At 41.1% G+C, this 20,030-nt stretch overlaps 1 protein-coding gene across 2 annotated transcripts; it reads left to right on the forward strand.

The window, feature by feature from the left end:
* Window positions 1-8,630: 8,630 nt before the first annotated feature.
* On the forward strand, window positions 8,631-20,030 carry LOC118431379. Of its 2 annotated transcripts, XM_035842529.1 has the most exons (21): window positions 8,631-8,834; window positions 9,494-9,751; window positions 10,920-11,180; window positions 11,605-11,721; window positions 12,842-12,982; window positions 13,253-13,360; window positions 13,563-13,700; window positions 14,970-15,110; window positions 15,873-15,966; window positions 16,262-16,382; window positions 16,520-16,613; window positions 16,735-16,862; window positions 17,020-17,182; window positions 17,440-17,550; window positions 17,690-17,868; window positions 18,054-18,176; window positions 18,325-18,395; window positions 18,602-18,642; window positions 18,870-18,966; window positions 19,133-19,232; window positions 19,411-20,030. In XM_035842529.1, exons 1-21 carry the CDS (start codon window positions 8,732-8,734, stop codon window positions 19,435-19,437), a joined length of 2,616 nt encoding a protein of 871 aa, XP_035698422.1. In that variant the 5' UTR covers window positions 8,631-8,731; the 3' UTR covers window positions 19,438-20,030. The 2 variants fall into 2 exon arrangements, with proteins under 2 accessions (XP_035698422.1, XP_035698423.1); XM_035842530.1 differs by lacking the exons at window positions 13,253-13,360; window positions 13,563-13,700; window positions 14,970-15,110.

Raw genomic sequence — 20,030 nt, forward strand, 5'->3', positions numbered from 1 at the left:
ATAAGATAGCATCATTAGCTTGGGAAGGAAGGCGTAGGCCAATGAAACTCCTCACTAATACTATATATATTTTATGCTACTGCAAGTTCTGTTTGCAGATGAGTTATATAGCTCATATATTAACCTCCTTGCTCGATACAAAAAGCGTCCTTGACTCAATACTGCCAAACTGGGGTATGAAATGACGCGATTTGGTCCAACAATTTTTTCGAACGCACCAGAATAGAACAGAGAGCCAAATTGTGTGCTTTGAGAAGTAAAACATAATACGGGTTGCTATAGTTTGCATGAAATAGTGTATAAAACTGACCATGAGAACAACAAATCATTAGAGAATACTATGCAATCTACAGCCATAATGATTCTGGCCTGTCGCCATGTTTGTTATCATTACTGATTAGAATGTTTGTTTAGGGCTGTCAGAGTAAAATTGCCCATGATGAAAAGAAATGCATGTTTAGTATACTTCGATGTGTAAACTTTCGTAGAAAAACGTGAAAAAAAGTGACATTGGTCTCCTCCTTCTATATTTCCCCCAAGACAATTGTACAAAAGTTGTGTTATTTGGAGGTTGGTCCAGACAGACAACCATACATATGATCTAGGCCGACAAAGGAAAATAACCACACTAATTCAACTCGTATGTTCTTTTCTTTTTATAGCTAGAATCCTGTGCTTCCCTTATCAGAAACGCCCATGTTGGTGAAATGCCCTTTCCCCGGCCGTTATATTGGGCAAAAAAGTCTGGTCATTTAGGGCAAGGAGTTTATATAGAAATATATAGGGTGTCTTCTATTTAATGTGTTTATGTTGTGCTGTGCTCTTTTGCAGTTTACTTGAAGCACTTCAAGTATGATGCATAACATTTTTGATAAATGTTTTTAGAGCAGCGGGAGTGGTTAAAACTTTCAGAAGCATGTCAAATACTTCAAACATCTATCTGAGTATGAGATTGTGATTTTTTCCCCATCTTTTGTATGGGTTAGATTGTAGTTCTCCCTGGTTGTGAAGAAGGTACTTTTTGTTTGTCGTTCACACCCGGGCAGAGACAAAAGACCAGACTACACATAGTGATACGCCGTGGCAAATACAACTTTTACAATGGCTGCCCTGCTGAAATTTAGGATTGAACAAAGGAGCTTCCATTTTGCTCAGCTGTGATTAACAAACTCAAAAGTGTCATATTTAAGTGTGAAATTTATGGTTAAAGAAAATGAATCAATAAGAATAAAGAAATGACGATTAGAAAATAGATTGAAAGTTAATCCAAGCGCGTGCATTCCCATATCCCCATTCAGCGTTTCACAGATGTGTATTGTTTCTTGTTTTGCCGAAATCATTAGTGGCCATGAACCAGTATTCTGTATGAATAAACACACGACTGTCTTGTCCTTCCCTTTGCACTTCCTCAGATTTTAGAAATTGAGTGCGAGCAATTACCTCACCAGGACAGATTAGCGCCTGATTGGGATGCAAAGTGAAGGCGGGACACTGGGCGGCAATTATCACTCAAACTACTGCATATTTACAAGCTATATGCTGGCACTTGGCTCATTTCAATATCCAAGTACCTAATAATCATATTTAAATGAGATATCTGGCAAGGCAAGCCTGGGCAATCTTAAGTGAATGGAGAATACTATAACACTCAAAACTGGTAACTCCAGAGAAGCCATCATTGACATTCTATCATCACATAAGGCTGGTTTCAGATATGCAACTGAGCTCAGCTGTGTCCTCCTCTGAAAGGAATTAACATCATTCTGAGAATCTGATCCTCCCCAAGGAGACTAGTGTCATTCTTGTTCCACTGTCTGCCTCAGGGCTATGAGCCCTTTTTTCTGACTTCTACAATGTGTATCTGACAAACAATTAGCAATTCTTAGATCTGTTTGGTCCCCAAAATTAGTACCGGTAAGTATATTTTGTAGATCTTTACATATTGAGTTCAATACTAAGAAATATTCTAGATTGTTCCTCTGAGTTGAGTCAGGTGGGCCAGTCTCACTGCCCGGCATGTAACGTTATACCAGGAACTGGGTGTACATTTATACCTACTAGCTGCTGAAGCTGTTATCTCCAATTGGACACGCCTTGACCTGTCACTGCTCACTGCTGGAAGTAGTTAATGGTTAACTTTTAAGCAGATGTACAGATCTGGTTCAGTCTCAGTGTATTCAGTGCTTTTAAATGTTTTTGGAAGTTAATACACTTTCTAGGGGTTTGCCTCTTTCAATGTGGTGACTTATAAGTAATTCGTAGTACAATTCTCTAAGATAGTTTTACTAAAATTGCAAACACATGATTGTGCCAGGTCCTTACATCTGCTTGAACATTAGAACTTTGACTCCTAGAGGATACAAGTGGTGGGGATCAAGATATCTGAATGGTTGAACTTAACTATTTGACCCCAAAGTCAGTAACTGTTTTCAGCATGTAGAACACATCTTAATGATGTATGAGTAAATGTGGACATTTATGCAAGATTTTTGACACCACAACCTTATCATCCTAGTAGACATTACCTTAAATTTACTTGGCAATTCAAAACTGAGCATCTAACCATTGCTTCATTACATCCCAAGGCAGATTTGCAGAAACATTCAATCTTATATCATCTGATATTTTCCTCATTTTGTAGTTGACTACTTTAGTACTTAATTGGAAAATGTAGCACATACTGTATAAAAGACACACAAGGGGGGAGATGGTAATTCTGGCCTCAACAGGCCAAAGCTCTAATCTCTCATCGCCTAACACAAAACAGATGTAGCTACACGTAACTATAGATCTACAATGATCCATCTTTTGTGGAACATAGATAGACACATTTAATATTGGCCCTAGATAGACCTGTATATAAGCCTAGGGAAACTTCTCATGTGGAATACTATTTAAGCAAATTGGGGAAATGATCACCATCATTAAAATATTCAATCTGATCAATCTTAATGATCAATCTTCAAGTTTACTTCTTCCTATGACCAAAGATACTAATGAAAACAATAGATCTCTTGTTTCTCTATGATACAAAGTAACTCTGTGCATACATATGCTGTTAAATGCAACTTTATAGTAATCGGTGTGAATGAGGACAAAGTGGGTTAGAGGTTAATTCTTTGATAACAATAATTTAGTTTTGTGATGACTTTTGAGTCTACTAGTACATCTTTACCATCTGCCTGAAAGTGTTCTGTAGGGTTTTCTCTCTGTCAGAGGCTAAGTGAGGTCACATCATCACTCACATGGGACTCTGATACAAATCTATCTGTCACGGCTTGTTATACACGGAATCAGGACGACTTGGACCATTACTAACTCGGCCCATTGAAAATCTGGTCAACTCGGACCACGGTCGACCCCCCTGGTCAACTCGGACCACCCATGTACAAGTCGGACCAAATTACTTATCTTTTGAAAAAAAAAATTGACATTTCTTGGTACATTTGTACTAGTATTATAAAGATTGTCCCCAGCTGTTACTATTAGAACTTCAGAAGTCTCCTGGTCATACAGAGTGGCGGTCCTTTGATCTAGTATCATATGTGCCGCGGGCGCCGGCGATATTAAAACAAAGTGGACACGGTCGGCTTGAAAAAAAATTCTTAATTAGCAATTAATCTTCAACAAGAATGACTCATTCCCTGATCAATACCCACATCTTATTTGTCTAAAGCTATTCCGAAGAGCAAGAAATGATAAAGTTTACTACTGTCCTCTATTAGAAGCGCCTCACATATATCCACGTGTCCACACACACTGCGTATTTTGGGGTCAATGACCTAATGTGCGCTGCATGGAATGTTCCGAAAAGTTCCGATGAATTACACAATCCAATCAATCCAACCTACAGTTTTCTCATTTCAGAGTATATACATATGAAACTAGTGTTGGGGATAACATTTTCGAAAAAAAGTCAATGAAATAGCTGTCGGGGGGGATGGTCCGAGTTGTCCCGGCAGATGGGCCGAGTTGACTGGTCCGAGTTGGTAATGGTCCGAGTCGTCCGACATTCGTTATACACTAATGCTTATTAAGTAAATACAAACAGCAGGGAATAGCTTCTGTTTTAGCCAGGGCAAGACTTCAAGCATGAGTAATAGTGTATATAACTAAATATGATAGCCCTTAGGTATAATTAAGGGGTAATGACCTGACCCGACTGTGAAGTGCGAATATGGTGTCATAAGGCCTGGTCCTTTGTTATAAGCACCAAATAAAGCCAACAAATGAGTGAAGCGAACAAGGGGTGGTTTTATAAGGTGGTAATAGCAAAGGACCAGGCCTTATGACACCATACACAATGAGAAACAGGTGGGTCATTAACATATTTAGCATATAGCCTACTGAAAATGACACATTCAAGAGATACAAATTCCAATAGAATTTGTATCTCTTGAATGTAATAAATACAAACTTTAAAGTTTATCTGTGTTGGTAGAAGTCATTATTGAACTAGTTAAATTGTAATTTCCAACACACCCAAATTTTCGACTGAACAGCTCCAGCTGCTGTGACATCACGTTATGCAGATTGAACACGTGACGCAATACGCAGTGGATCATAGGGTTCAGGTTCCCTGAGCACAGACGCTCGAGTTCAACAACCTCAGAACTTTCCCAACATATTCACATAGAATCACCGGGTCATTCGGTTTCACTGGACAAAGTTAAAATCTTGGACATAGAGCCAAACTTTTTTGCTAGAGAGATCAAAGAAGCCATCTACATCAGAGCTTTACAACCATCCCTGAACAGAGATGGTGGGCGCTATAGTAGTTTAGTTAAATACTGCACACTTTTGATGGAATATACCTAGAACATACATAAGACCAAAGGTAGAACATACTACGACCGGTTCATAGGAGGGAATTTGCGCGACATATGATGATTCCCCTAGGACAGTAGCCTAGGATAGTTTTCGGTTCACACAAACCCACTGCGACTCTCATGGCGCACCACAACACATCACACTGCAGCGCACAGCCGTGAACCCTGGTGACCAGACGAGTGTGGCGTGGGTTGAATTAAGGGTGGGAAAGGTCTCAGGCATTCGCATATGACCCCTGACCTACTGCAAAGCGAAAGTGGGCTGCCTACGACATCGGCACATTCAGTGATGCCGCAAACTGCCCAATGTCTGTCGTACGCCCAACCCTGGAGGCAACACGTGACACGTAATGCCGCTGTGCGTCACGGGGGCTGTTTACACGGACAAGCGTCACGCGCTGCTCATCAATCGCCATAGGACAGATTGCAGTTTCCACACGATGTGTGGAGTTTCCACACAATGTGTGGGGTTTCCACACGATGTGTGCAGGTTTCCACACAATGTGTGGAGTTTCCACACGATGTGTGGAGTTTCCACACGACGTGTGGAGTTTCCACACGATGTGTGCAGGTTTCCACACGACGTGTGGAATCTCCACACGACGTGTGGAATCTCCACACATCGTGTGGAAACTACACACATCGTGTGGAAACCCCACACATCGTGTGATAGAATTTCTGTTTTTAACTGAGAACATGTTCGTACTAATTGCAGCGGGTTGAAAAATGTATAGCTTGTAGAATCGTATTCTACTTTAGTGTCGATTGTGTTGCCGAAAGTCAGACGTTGTTGTTTATATATCTGATTGTATCATATTCACAACAGCCATGTGATGTGCAGTATACCTTGACAGAGTACAGCACCAAGGTCCCAAAAATCAGCAACAAGACGATGCAGAAGAAACAAAGTTTTGATGAGGTCACTGTCCGTCTCCTCTGTCGACTCGCCATTCTCCTGAAGGAAAAAGTGCAAATAAGGACCATTCGCTATTTTATGTCTAAGAGGATGTGTCGTCACGGATGTTGCATGTTAATTAAAGGTTAATGACTCGCCCCGAGGTATATATGGTGTCATAACGCCTTGTCCTTTGCTATAACCACCGAATAAAGCCCAGAGTTGCAATAAAAGTACTCTACTCACCAAGATGACGACACAAAGCGACGTGTCACAGTGCCTACACAACATATTGCAAGTTATCTCGATTCGTAAACATACCAGTGCTTCTATATGTGCCCTTTGATTGGATGTGGCAAGAAGCTGTGATATAGGTTATAAGATAGAGTTCCACGACCTCATACTTTCGTGAATTAATATGAACCGTTATGACCGATACATATTGCTGTCGTATGTTGTAATCACGCGTATTTATTTGGACTTGACTTTGAATTGGACTTGACTTTGAATCTATCTATATTCTTTGAAATTCGTAGTGACATATAAAACATATTGCTTCGTGTTATCTTGGTGTCGTTTGGTACATATGGTACTTTAGACTTTACCATGTCTAGCAGTGGTGCTTGACCAAATCAACGTTTACTGTAATCTGTTACAGTTTAGGTGTTGATATCGTTCCATGTAACAATCCGGTCATTACGACTTATATCATCAAGTCGTTGCTGTTAATTTAGCCAAAAGGTTTAGTTGTGACCTGTTGAACATGCTTGTATCAGGCGCTAGTGAAGTTTTGTAGTGCATTGAAAAGTATTTGGGTGAAAAAGAAAACAATCATTTGAATAGCGGTACAAAGTTCATGAATCAGAGTTGGGTTTTTGACGGTAGGTTGTTAGCTCCGCCATATTGACGCTCAGGTATTTGCAAGTTAACTAGTGGTCCAGAAACACATACCTTTGCCAAATAAGCCTTTATTCAAGACTTTAATGTCTCATTCATAACGAACTGCTCGTACCACTGCCGTATGGTGGAGTCTCCCATGAAATGCAGCTTCTTTCCCCTCAGACATGTTCTAGTCCTACATTCTGATTGGTTGGAGAAGTGTCTGTTGCGACAGACTAGCGAGTTCCAGACTTTTCCTTCATAGAATCCAGAGATCTGCGGTGTCGGAAGTCCCGGCATGCACCGCGTGCGTTTGGCCAGATGGCCCAGCCCTGTTTGCAAGGAGGAATAGTACATTCATCCACAGCGTGAATTCCCCAGGGACGGACAAGCACATTAAATTTGACCGATATGTTAGTAATTGACCTCGGCTGACTTGAACTGTAACATTTTCGTTACCGTCTGACCCTCCGTTACCATGGCAACGGCCGCCTAGACCGTTCCCTATGCTTAAGTATAGGACTTAGTGCGGTCTAAAGCCCGCTGGACCCCCCCCCCCCCCTTTTCCGCCCTAAAAAAGACAAACCCCCAACCCCAATCACTCAGAACGGTAGAATGTGGTCTGGCAAGCTCCTTATAACAGAAAAAGTCAACCAGAATATCAAATTTGTTGAGATAATGAGACCAATTAGCGGCCCCTCAGATAGTCCTTGTACAGTGCCGACACCTGTGCTAGGCGCCAAAGTGCAAAGTTGGCCATATCTCAGGAACCATTTGGATTTCTGCTCTAAAATTTGGTACGGTTTTGTATCTTGACTAGTTTTATTGTATGAACGTAAAGAAATCCAAGGTCAAGTTGGCTTACGGTCTCATAACACAGTATTTATCCGCGACCCCCGTCCCCAAAAGTAGTTCGGGTTAAAATAGTGCATCGCGGTACTTGCAAAGGCCGTATTCATTCTTCCGTGCACGACAGCGAGGTGGAATCTGTGGTGAATAGTAGAGGAATACATCGGTGTTCATACTGTATAAGTTGGATTACGTCGCTTTTTCGGCCGGCGGGAATTTGCGCCTTGATATGTTACCGGCACTTCCTGTTCGCCGCCTGCAGTTCCATGACCTCCGCTGGGGGTCAAATCAAAGTGTCTGTTATAGAAAAACGAGCCGGCAAATCTATGCTCATCTTCAGATATTTTGTAGCTTGTACCCTCAACTTCAACATACTAAATTCTTGTGAATTGTATCTGCACCCTACTATAGGTTTTGAGTCGTCGAACCACCTCACTTTGGGGTCCTTAACCATGTATATCCCCATACCCGAAAAACTGTGTTCTGAGACCTTAACATTACGCGCATTTGGTTGTACTGATTAGTGAATTTTCAGTGGTGTTTATTTCCCTTTCCTACAGGAGAGAAGGGTCCTTATAACTATGTCATGATAACACTGGACTATTCTCACTACAGAGAATGACATGGACATGGCACAAGTACAAGTTTTCATTGCGTTTTGATGGTGAAAATCATGATGATGATTTTGGTTGAAAGGAATTTTCGAAAGTTAGATTTTGAATCAAATATAGGCTTTTATTACTTATAAAGCACATAAGACAGGGTTTGATATTTTTACTGCAAAGACGATGACGACACACCGCGAAGTGAAAAACGTCCCCTAGCTTTTGGATATGGATTGATCAAATATTTACGTTGATTTGTCCTTTTTGTATTAGTGGTTCCTCCCGTTCCCTAAGTCCGTTTACTTCAAATTTCATTGATTGACGATCTTTAGGACCTGAGTGATAAAATTGACATATTCAGTGTTTTGTAGGGCTTTTGCGCAGTTAGTACTTCCCCTTAGAACATGTATAACTCTACATATCATGTGCCGACATACCAAAGAGAACAATACCGGAGGGTGAGGTGTTCGCTATGTTTATTTGAGAGTTATGGTTAATGATTAACCTAAATTCATCACCACTAGTGGCCCGGTGTCACCGCACAGGCGCACTGCGCGGACTCTAGGAGGAAGTTACACCTGAAAAATAAGTTCCCCTGTCGAACAAACGTCCCTGCATGTTAGTACCATAGCGTCTCACTGATTAGAAATGTAACATACTCGACTGAAGTCACCATGGGAAGCTTGTGGGAGGTACATGTGGCCCAGTGCCGCAGGTGTGCTACAGGATCAGTCGTCATCGTTCTGATTTTCTGTGCTTTTCTTGGGGTTTCAGCAGGTGAGTTTGGGCTGACGTTCTACCTTGAATTCAAATCAGAAATGTACTCTGAATGTACACGTGCACAGCTAATCATACAGAACGCCTATGCTCTCAACAAAGATCTACAGAGTCTTTCTTTCTTGTCAATTAGTGCTTTACTACCCACAATAGTGCACGATTTGGTGTAATTGTGCCATTTCGTTCTATCCCAATTATTTTTCGACCAAAGTGACAATCGTCTGGTGTGACACCTTTAGCATACAAACTGTAGTCTCTACATTCAATGCACCAATCGAAGATCTGAACCAGATCTCTCTGTGGATTGAAAAAATGACATGATCGGACTAGAAACGGTGATAGGAGGGTCTGACGCCATTTGTTGGTGTCGTTGGTTTATGACCAAGATACATATAAAAGCATGATATGGGATTAGATGAGAATGTGTATGATGTGTTTCATTATGTGCGTATGTGTGTGTGTGTGTGTGTGTGTATGCGCGCGCGCGCGTGTGTATGTATGTGTGTTTGTAGGTACGTGTATTTGTGAGTGTATGTATGTATGTGTGTGTATCTCTGTGTGTGTTTGTGTGTGTGTGTGTGTGTGTGTATCTGTGCGTGTGTTTGTGCGTGTGCGTGAAGCTCGCGAGAGTTATAACCTAAGTCTTAAATTCATTTCAGATGTGGACTTCGTGCGATATTTTGGGTATTATTCGAATAAAGCGCTCGGTGGCTTCAACGACGAAATCATAAACGGTCTCACCGCGTCCGAGTGCGCAGCTGAGTGTCTGGCAGGAACAACAAACGTTCCATTCGGCTTCTGCAGGTCGTTTGATTACAGAAGCGGAAATCAGCGGTGCGTTCTGAGTAGGGAGGATCAGAACACCGTGTCACAAAGTCTTGATCCGGACATTGGCAATAGGTACCACCAACTCAATGGTAAGTCAAACTATCTTATTTCTTCATATTGTGCTCTCACCTTGCAAATCCGACGTTTGCATATCATAACATTAAACAATGTATAGGCCACAACAAGTGATTTATATGGATCACATCAATGTGCTTTAATTTTCGCCTGGAAATGGTCTTTATCCCCGTCAACGAAAAAATATAAGTTGTAAACTTATACCAGTTATGTTGTAAAAAGTCCTATTTGCATATTTGGTGTTGTTGTATTTTTCCTGACTGCAATCTGGCATCTCTGGGCTATTCATGTGAGCATAAAAGTAGTTAGAAAGGAGACAACGACGTTGCCAACTAGAACGCAATGGATGCTGGGATTTTCTAAGCTGTACGAGCGCTGAGTTACTCCTAGCGAGTTAACGCCATAACATTTTCGGCACGTGCTATCAAGGAATGCTACTGGTAATTTATCCGTTAAGGAAGAGAAGTGTAATAGGGGCGTCGAAGTATACCTCAGTCTAGAAATTGTCAATTTGGATGTTATTGAGGATGGAAATGACTAAGATCGCAACATAGTGCATGAAAGCTCAACAGCCTAAGTCAGCTTTTGTTTCTTCAGCTTTGTAGCCTTCGTTTTTAGTCAGTTATATCTATATTTCTTGTACTATCTTTATATAGGCATCAGAGCTCTGTTGGATGAAAAGGAAATGTGAAAAGAGAGTAACAAGATCCCGATTTTTCTTTTTGCCATTTTTGTACTTTTATACAGTGAACAATTCTGTTTTATTCATTTATCAAATTCTCGTTAGTCAAGGAAAGTACTAGTATCATACAAAGCTTCATTTTTGCAGAAATGAATGAAAATGTAGCCTGGTATATGACTATCATTTTTCTTTATAATAGAAATGCTCACCCTATTCTGTATAATCATATGACTTAAATGCTGACACCGTTGTTTATTATTGATTACCGTAAAATAAGGTATGTGTTATTTGTACGTGTACTATCATGGTTTATCGCTTCCATTAATTCTTCTTACATGTTTTATGTTCTGTAGAAGTTTTGGTGCTGTCAGTATCGATATCGACCCTAATTCTTTAACATTTGTAGTCTGCCTGGGATGTTATCCATAAAAGTACTTGCGGTGATTTGACTAAAATGGGATGCAGTCAATTCTTAGACCTTTCTCTTCCTCTTTCCTCAGATCCATTTTCATTCTTCACAAAGACGCCAGATGCAGGACTTAATGGCTTCAACACCCACGTATTGAGCAGTTACAACGCCACCCAGTGCGCACTTCGCTGTCTACTCGGCACTGACACGGTATCAACAGTGAACTGCCGCTCGTTTGAGTATGACAAGGTCTATAACAAGTGCATCCTTAGTGTGGAGGATGGGATCACTGAACCTAGTGAAGTCGGGGCCGCCGGCAGTTATCCTCGATTCGATTTCTACCAAAGAAACGGTAAGTCTTTATTTTGTGTGTTCGACTAGGGAAAGAAAAGGGTTTGATCCTGTGATCTCCATGCCAGGAGGTCTGGTATAATTGCATACAACAGTGTAACCGAAGCGGGTTCTTTAACGTGATCGAGGTGTGGCGCTCCCCAAAACCAGACCTCCATTGAGACAGCAGGCTGTCTGAAGAAACCAAATCTACATGTATGTGCTCATTTCCACCTATGTGGAGTAAAAAAAATATGTAAGATGTATTTCCCAAGGGCACGGTATCGAACCCCTGTACCTCTGGTCATGGTTTTGGGTCAAACACTCAGTCGTTACTCCACACGACCCCATTCATATTGATTACCTTGCGCTATTTTTAAAGTGTTATAAAGTCTTAAAGAGTGTCCGTCATTATTTTGTACCATACTGACTTATGTCTGATTCAGGTGAATGTGACAGCAGTCCCTGTCGAAACAGCGGAACGTGCAGGAACAGTTTTGACTCACCAGAGTCGTACACCTGCACGTGTTTACCTGGATGGGGTGGAGATAATTGTGAGACAGGTATGAGCTGTTCCAACATCAGTTAAGATGAGCGAACCTGTAAGCTGTCGTGAGGTAGTGATCGGCCAATGCTTCGTAGTCAACCCGGTGTGTTACACAAACGGTTTTTCTATACCAGCTGTATAGATACAGATACAGATACAGTTACTCTCCACTACATCATTTTATTCATATGTCCTTTTTGTTCTATCCGGTCATTATAGTAACGTCTGGCCTAGAAACTTAATACTATTGATCAGCACCAAAGAGCCGAATAGATAATGGCAAGACATGTACAAAGAAATAAAATGATAGATAGATATCCACGGGCATCTACATGTAGAACCTTTGGCGCACATTTCCCAGAGGTGCCAATACAAAGATTTGCCATTTCTCAAAACATATATCATACTACGATATCTTTAATTAAAACTGCCAAATGCGGTTGTCTTGCTTCAGCAAATGGGCATTTATGATGACTTTTCTAGTGTAAGGAAGTTAGCCTTGATGACAAGTTAGTTCTCTGGCAGTTGCTGGCGAGTACACCTACTGAAATTATAGGAAGCTAAAAAATGCAGCTTTTAAACTGACAACATTACCATATTACATCTACGATAGGATAAAAGTGTCATTAGTTATTGTAATTTTCACAAATTGAAAGCAATCATGATTATCGTTGCCTTCACTTCAATTCTTGTAACTTTTCTATGATTTACCGTCTACAGACATGACAGACGGCTGTTCACCTAACCCGTGTCACGCCCAGGCCACCTGTACAGATAACCCTCCTCCTGCCCTTGATGCGACCTGCACCTGTAACCCTGGGTACACCGGAGATGGACTGGCTAGTGGGACAGGATGTTCAGGTAACAATTTTCGGCAATACCCACCTATGCTAGAAAAAATGTAAAGATGAGTAATTGATCGGTCCCGAGGTGTACATGGTGTCGTTACACCCATGCTAGCGAAAATATAATGACAAATGAAATACTTTAACAACTTAAACGACCTCTTTCTTTGAAACGCAAATAACTATAATACATAACAACTGCCACTACATATTCATTCGGTGACCCTGCCCTTGTGATCATTTGTTGACGCGAGTATCTCAACAGCTGTTCTATGTTGTTCCCATCTCCAGACATAGACGCCTGTTCACCTAACCCGTGTCACGCCCAGGCCACCTGTACAGATAACCCCCCTCCTGCCCTTGATGCCACCTGCACCTGTAACCCTGGGTACACAGGAGACGGGCTCGCCAGTGGTGGAACTGGATGTTCAGGTAACATTTTTTTTACAATACCCACCTATGCTAGCAAAAATATAAAGATAAATAAGTAAGGGTAAATGACATACTAGCTAGAATATGATAACAAATAAACTTTAACAACTTAAACTACTTCTTCCTTTGAAACGCAAATAACTATGATACATAACAACTGCCACTACGTATTCATGTGGTGACCCTGTCCTTGTAATCATATCTAATTTTTTTCTCCCGCGAGTATGTCAACAGCTGTTCTATGTTGTTCCCATCTCCATACGTACATAGACGCCTGTTGGTCTAACCCGTGTCACGCCCAAGCCACCTGTACGGATAACTGCACCTGTAACCCTGGGTACACAGGAGATGGGCTCGCTAGTGGGACAGGATGTTCAGGTAACACCTTTTTGACAACACCCACCTATTCTATTGAAGATATAAGACAAATAACAACCTTTAACGACTCGAACTACTTCTTTCTTTGCAACTGCCATTACGAATCCATTCGGTGTCCCTAGGGCCTGCCATGCTAATCATATCTTTATTTTTTTCTGACGCGAATGACTCAGTAGCTATTCTATGACATTCCCATCTCCAGACATAGACGCCTGTTCACCTAACCCGTGCCACACCCAGGCCACTTGTACGGATAACCTCCCTCCTACCGCCGATGCGACCTGCACCTGTAACCCTGGATACACAGGAGATGGACTCGCCAGTGGGACAGAATGTACAGGTATTACCTACCTACGAGGGGCGTTCAATAAGTAATAACTCTGACCCACTTCCAGTTGTTTGATCTAAATGAAATTTTGCATGTGTAATGATTCATATCTCAATAGTTTATGTTGCAAAAAAGAGCTCTGAACTAACAGTGGTTTCTGATTTACTGGTGTTTGAACTGAGTTAGGTGTGAAATGGAGCCAGTTGAGTGTCGCGCAGTGATCCGGTTTTTGTATTTGAAAGGACGCACACCAAAAGAGACTTTTGATGAAATGAAAGAAACTTATGGTGATGATGCCCCATCATATGACCTTGTAAAACGCTGGCATCCTGAATTCAAACATGGCCGGAAGTCTGTGGAAACAGCTTCCAGAGCTGGTCGTTCCTCTTCTGCCATTGATGAGCCATCTGTTGGAGGACCAACCTGGGGTGTCCTACAAAAACGGTGTCCAGAGCTGCATCAAACAATGGGAGAAATGCATAACTCTGGGTGGTTCCTATGAAGAGAGAGACTAATAACTGTGCCAAGTTTCATTAATCTCCTGCTATGGGAAATGAGTCAGAGTTATTACTTAGTGAACGCCCCTCGTACATGTACCTATCTAGTCCCTGTGCATTGTGTTCAGACAAAGCCTACTCCCCTAACCTGAGTGAAACAGCCTTTCAGCTGATGTCATATTTTCGTCGGAGATGACTTTGCCACCTAGAGGACATTCTACCAATGGGCCCCCTACACTGGACAGACGAACCCTGGAAGTTTAAGTGATCGGAGAAGATACAACTCAATTTTTTATCACGACGGAATGTTTAATCTTATGATTTGAACAGGTAGCAAGACAGGCACAATATAGAGATGAATTTGTAGGAATGATTAAGGCCGACAATGTACGATAGCTTCTATGTCTTGTTTACAGAATATTGTAGAATTATATTGTAATGCATGCATGAACATATTTTAGTGACTGTACCTATCATATTTTGAAACGTTTGTTGATCATGTTTGTTGTTTCTCCAGAAATCAACGCCTGTCTGCCTGATCCGTGCCACACCCAGGCCACCTGTACAGATAACCCCCCTCCTGCCCTTGATGCGACCTGCACCTGTAACCCTGGGTACACAGGAGATGGGCTGGCCAGTGGAACTGGATGCATAGGTAACTTGCCCATGCTATTGTAAAAAAAAGGCAATTGTCATACCTACGATTTAAGGAATTTATCCAGCATCGAATACTTTCCAGCACACTAGTATCTTGATAGTTATCATTTGCTGTTCTCATCTCCAGATACCAATGCCTGTTCACCTAACCCGTGCCACACCCAGGCCACCTGTACAGATAACCCCCCTCCTGCCCTTGATGCGACCTGCACCTGTAACCCTGGGTACACAGGAGATGGACTGGTCAGTGGTGGAACTGGATGTTCAGGTACTTCGTGTTCGTTCACCTGTTCTATCGAACATCTAATGGTGAATGTTTAGACTATTTAGAGCCTAAAATGTATCATGTGAGGATGCTTACATATTACAATCGGCACAATTAGTATTTGACGTACTTGAGTCGGCTTCTTTTGCTCTTGCTGTCCTTTTCCTGGTGGATATAAATGTTGTCATTCACAAATAATTGTTATATCGTGCAAAACCTTGAATGCCATGCTTTTGTGCTGACTCAACAAAACACGGCATAACCTGGCCTTTGTAGTGGTCACATCACAATCACATAAACTCTACTTACACATATCCATGCAACACATGAAATATCTATTCTTGTTGGAATCTATCTGAAGTGTACGTGAAACTGGGAGCCTATTCCTCAAGTAGAGTTGCCAACTTTAGCTATATGGCGCGCAACCGAAAACAACTTTGACTAATTACCGAAAACAACCTGAAAAAAAATCTACCGAAAGCAACCAAGAACCAATTCGAAAAATAACTTAAACAACTTGAAACAACCAAAAAGACTCGAAAACAGCCTGAAAACAACTACACAGAGCAGATGATTCATGAAGACAGGGAACTCTGAGGGCTGGAGTCAAGTGGTTCAGTTTACACGGAAAGCTAGCGATGGACCTGGGTATCAACTTGCCATATTTGATAATCACTTCTATTCATTTGTCCGTACCTTTGTCTGTACCACTAGTACTGTATAACGTGACAGAAAATGTAATCATACCTTAATCATGCTAAACAGAAACCGCTAGCTCGTCAGTTGCAGCGATCATCGGAGGTACAGTAGCAGCAGTAGCACTACTTCTTATATTGGGTGCAGGACTGATCTTCTACAGGTAACAATAGCCAACTAATCATCCCTGTCCAAAGTCTCTGACATTAATCCATTATCTTCCAATGACCATTCATGAAAAAGAGTCATAGCTATTTTTCCTTAACAATATGTGACTGCCATTTTTATATCTGTTATTTTTTTGTATTTGTGAATAAAGAGTGCGTTTATTATTTGATTATTTCAATGCTCAGTATTGCTTGCAGTAAATCAGACAAAACGGAATTTATATGGCTTCTATGGGACCTTTTGCTGGTGTTAAAGTGTAGTTTTGTTCACCTTCAACTTGCTTGCCTAAGGAGACGACAGAAAAGCCATAATCAGGCAGGCAACAGAGACGTTGCACTTACAGACATCGGAGACCCTCCAGAGACCGGAAGTGGAAATGAAGCGTTCGTACATGAAGTAGATACCAAGAAGGTAAGAACCTCATCTCTCTTTGAACTGAGTCCATTTAAAACGAGAAATGATATGATGAAATCATGCAACTTCTCTTAACATTTTCTAATTTGAATCCATTTAACTTAATGCATGTAACGTTATACAATGATTACCAGGGTCACAAGCGGCTGTCGCAATTAGCGACTGTTCATGACGTCAAGGACTTTCTTGAAGCTAATGGCTTAAAAGAGCTTACCAAATCATTTAAAGGTAAGACTTTTAAACATTGTTTAATGAAAATACTTATACAATCATATTCTATAAGGGCAAGTGATTTACGCTCTTCAAATAAATGCAAAACAGGAATATTTGAGTTTCACCATTATTGTAGAACATGATGTCGACGGGAGAGCGCTCCGTGGTATGAACGACGCCATTTTGAAGGACCTGATCCCAAAGGCGGGGCCTAGAGCAAGACTAACAGCGCTTCTTACGGAAATGAAGACTCCAGCCAATCCGGTAATGCACATGTACTTGACACGTCGAATTCCTTACAAAGCCTTTAATGTAGCCAATGTATCTACTACTTTAGCTAGCATTAATTTCCATCAATTGCTTATCTCGTGCCTACTTCATCAATGAAAGGGCGATTTATTCAGGGTTTCATTGTGTACAGGATGACCCAGTTGTTTCAACATCCAATCTGAACTACTGGGAAATCCCTCGAGCGAACTTGAAGCTCGGAAGGCGGCTTGGCAGGGGCCAGTTTGGCGAAGTGCGTCTTGGCAAAGTTCAGAATCGCGGAGTCACCACCACCGTTGCTGTGAAGACACTCAAAAGTCAGTTGTTGCACTAAAACTCAACGTAGTATCTTTTACCAACAGTGTTTGTGCTGTATGTCTAGTCTTGCAAAACAGTTTGTTAATTCTATTTATGCAACAGCAAATATAACATATCTTGCGTTCCCCTAGCCGGGGTATACGTGAATATCTTGGCTGATACTAAATCCGATACATCAACATTGCCACTATGTTGCGTGGTTCCGTTAAGCGTATTTCTTACATACATACAATACACGGCACGTCCATTGGCGCAGGTTCTGCATCAGACAGTGACAAGAAAGACCTGCTGGGAGAGCTGGAGATCCTGGTGACTGTTGGTCGTCATGACAACATCATCTCCCTGGTGGGAGCTTGCACAAAAGACGGTGAGTTATCCAGAACCTTAATGGTTATTTAGATTTTGACTATGAGTTTCTGACAATTTTTGTGACAACCCTAACAGCAGGTATACTCATGTGATAAACATATTCATCATTATTCTCACCTGCCCCCACATCCTTCTAGATCCCCTGACCATTGTAGTTGAGTACGCCTCTAACGGATGTCTGAGGGACTGGCTGAAGTCCAACTCAGCTGAGGAATACCAGAATCAGCCTGCTCCAACTTCTGATCTTCCTATGGAACAGCTCATCCAGTTTGGCATCGACGTAGCAGCTGGGATGAGCCATCTAGCGGCTATGCAGGTAAAATATCCAAATATTCATGGTAAGTCCAAACTATCATTAGTGTTGGTTACTAGGTAAAGATTAGCCTTTCATAATGATTGGTATTGTCACACATTGAAGTTACCCATCCTTCATCGCAACATCTGATTATCATTTGGAACACCTGAGTGACGATGAAAAATTATGTAATGAATTCCCCAAAGTGTGTTCACCGTGACCTTGCCGCAAGGAACATCCTACTTGGAGAGAACTTGGTGGCCAAGGTTTCAGATTTCGGACTGTCCAGGGACATCTATGAAAGTGAGGAGTACGTGAAGACTGCAAAGGTAAGAATGTACGAGATATAGAAACAAAGGCTATTTGTACAAACAAGTGATGTGGTGCACTTTAATTGTAATTTGGATTCCTAAGATTAGACATAAGAATTAGACGACGAAAAAGTGGTTTACTGTTGTCATATCATTCCTATCTCAGAGCAAGCTGCCGTTGCGGTGGATGGCCTATGAGTCACTTTTCTACAGTGTGTACACAACTCAGAGTGACGTGTGAGTATGAGGGAATTCTATTTTCATGAATACTGAACCTTTTATGCTATTTTCTTGACATGGTAACCTGTTGTACCACTGTGACATACGTATCTGTGAAACATGCAAAATAATATCCCTCTTAACGGACTCTAGTACCACTTGTGACCTTGTGCGATTAGTACGATATGTAAAGCACGTTTGCCCTTTTTTTCACAATTCTGTAGTTGGTCGTTTGGTGTTCTTCTGTGGGAGATCATGGCCATGGGTATGCATATATACTTATATTTTTAATGCCAAAATGATATCCTTATATTTTTCTGGAAAAGTGCAATTGTTATTTGTTTAAGAAAATCAAGAATATATGAAAGACCAAAATGATGATAATGATTATGTGTATGGTTTCCATGTTTATTCACTTTCGTCGTAACATTTGGATTACTTTTTGTAGTGTTGAGTTTGGAATAAGTAAAATAAGGAACATTCCGCATGCAGGACATCTGCCATACGAAGGGATGAAGGGTAAACAGATGATGGACATGATCAAAGATGGCGGCCGACTGGAGAAGCCTTTGCACTGTCCCGATGAAATGTAAGTATTTCTTTAGCAACAGCTCACATATGATCTGTCGGTAATGCTACATTCATCTTAACTCTGCACCATGCATACTTACTGCTAAAGAAATATGAACGTAGTGAATAAAAGATAAACACTTCCTTCGTTATCTAAAATGCCATTTTACAAATTACTTACACAGCTTCGTCGTAATGCAAGACTGCTGGAGAACTCTGCCAGAGGAAAGGCCATCCTTTCCTCAGCTGAAGACCAACCTGGGCAGGATCATTCAAGCACACAAGGTAAAGATCTGAACGTATATATCCTAGCACTGTGAGACTTTTCATGTGCATTTTAGCTGTATTCAATGCAAACTGGACCATGTCTTGTCCACTGATCATTAGTGGACTTAAAATATCTACATTTTCATGCTAGACTTTGTTTAGATGTACTAAATTACCTCTTCTTTTCTGTTGTCAGACGTACGCTTCACTTCTTCAGGAGTAGGATATGGGGACGGATAGGAATAGATGGAAACTCGCTGTGGTCAACAAAGTTGTTTTTATATCTGTAGGTAATCAAGCTAGTACATATAGTTAGGAACGGTGATGTGTGAACTTTGTTCCAGGTACTTGCATTTTAACCGCATATGTAAAATAAAAGCATGCCGCCTGTTGGATTGGCGACTTGGAAGAGACTCAATCAATTTTGATTAATTCATATTACTCCATTCATGTATATTCTAAATATACTTTGGCAGGCTAAAGAAACTTTGGAGACTCTGAACGTGAACTTGTTTTCATTGCTAGTGAAACTCGAGATTGAGGATTTGCCCTAGCTTATATAATAAGCCAATTATAGATGTCTTGTTTCGTCAGGTCTGAAATGTTGTATGATGTACAGATTGTACCCAATATGATGTATAAGAGTGTCAAAGAAACATATATGCAATTCTAGATATTGGCTATACTAATTTGTCTTGTCATCTTAACATTGAACTATCCTCACTGTATAAAGACATGGTGCATGATTGTGTCTCATTTAAATTCTCACTTCGTCTTGAAATAATAAACCTGAGAATATTTTCAGTGTAAAGGTAT

Source organism: Branchiostoma floridae, chromosome 15, assembly GCF_000003815.2.
Source record: "Branchiostoma floridae strain S238N-H82 chromosome 15, Bfl_VNyyK, whole genome shotgun sequence".
Lineage (NCBI taxonomy): Eukaryota > Metazoa > Chordata > Leptocardii > Amphioxiformes > Branchiostomatidae > Branchiostoma > Branchiostoma floridae.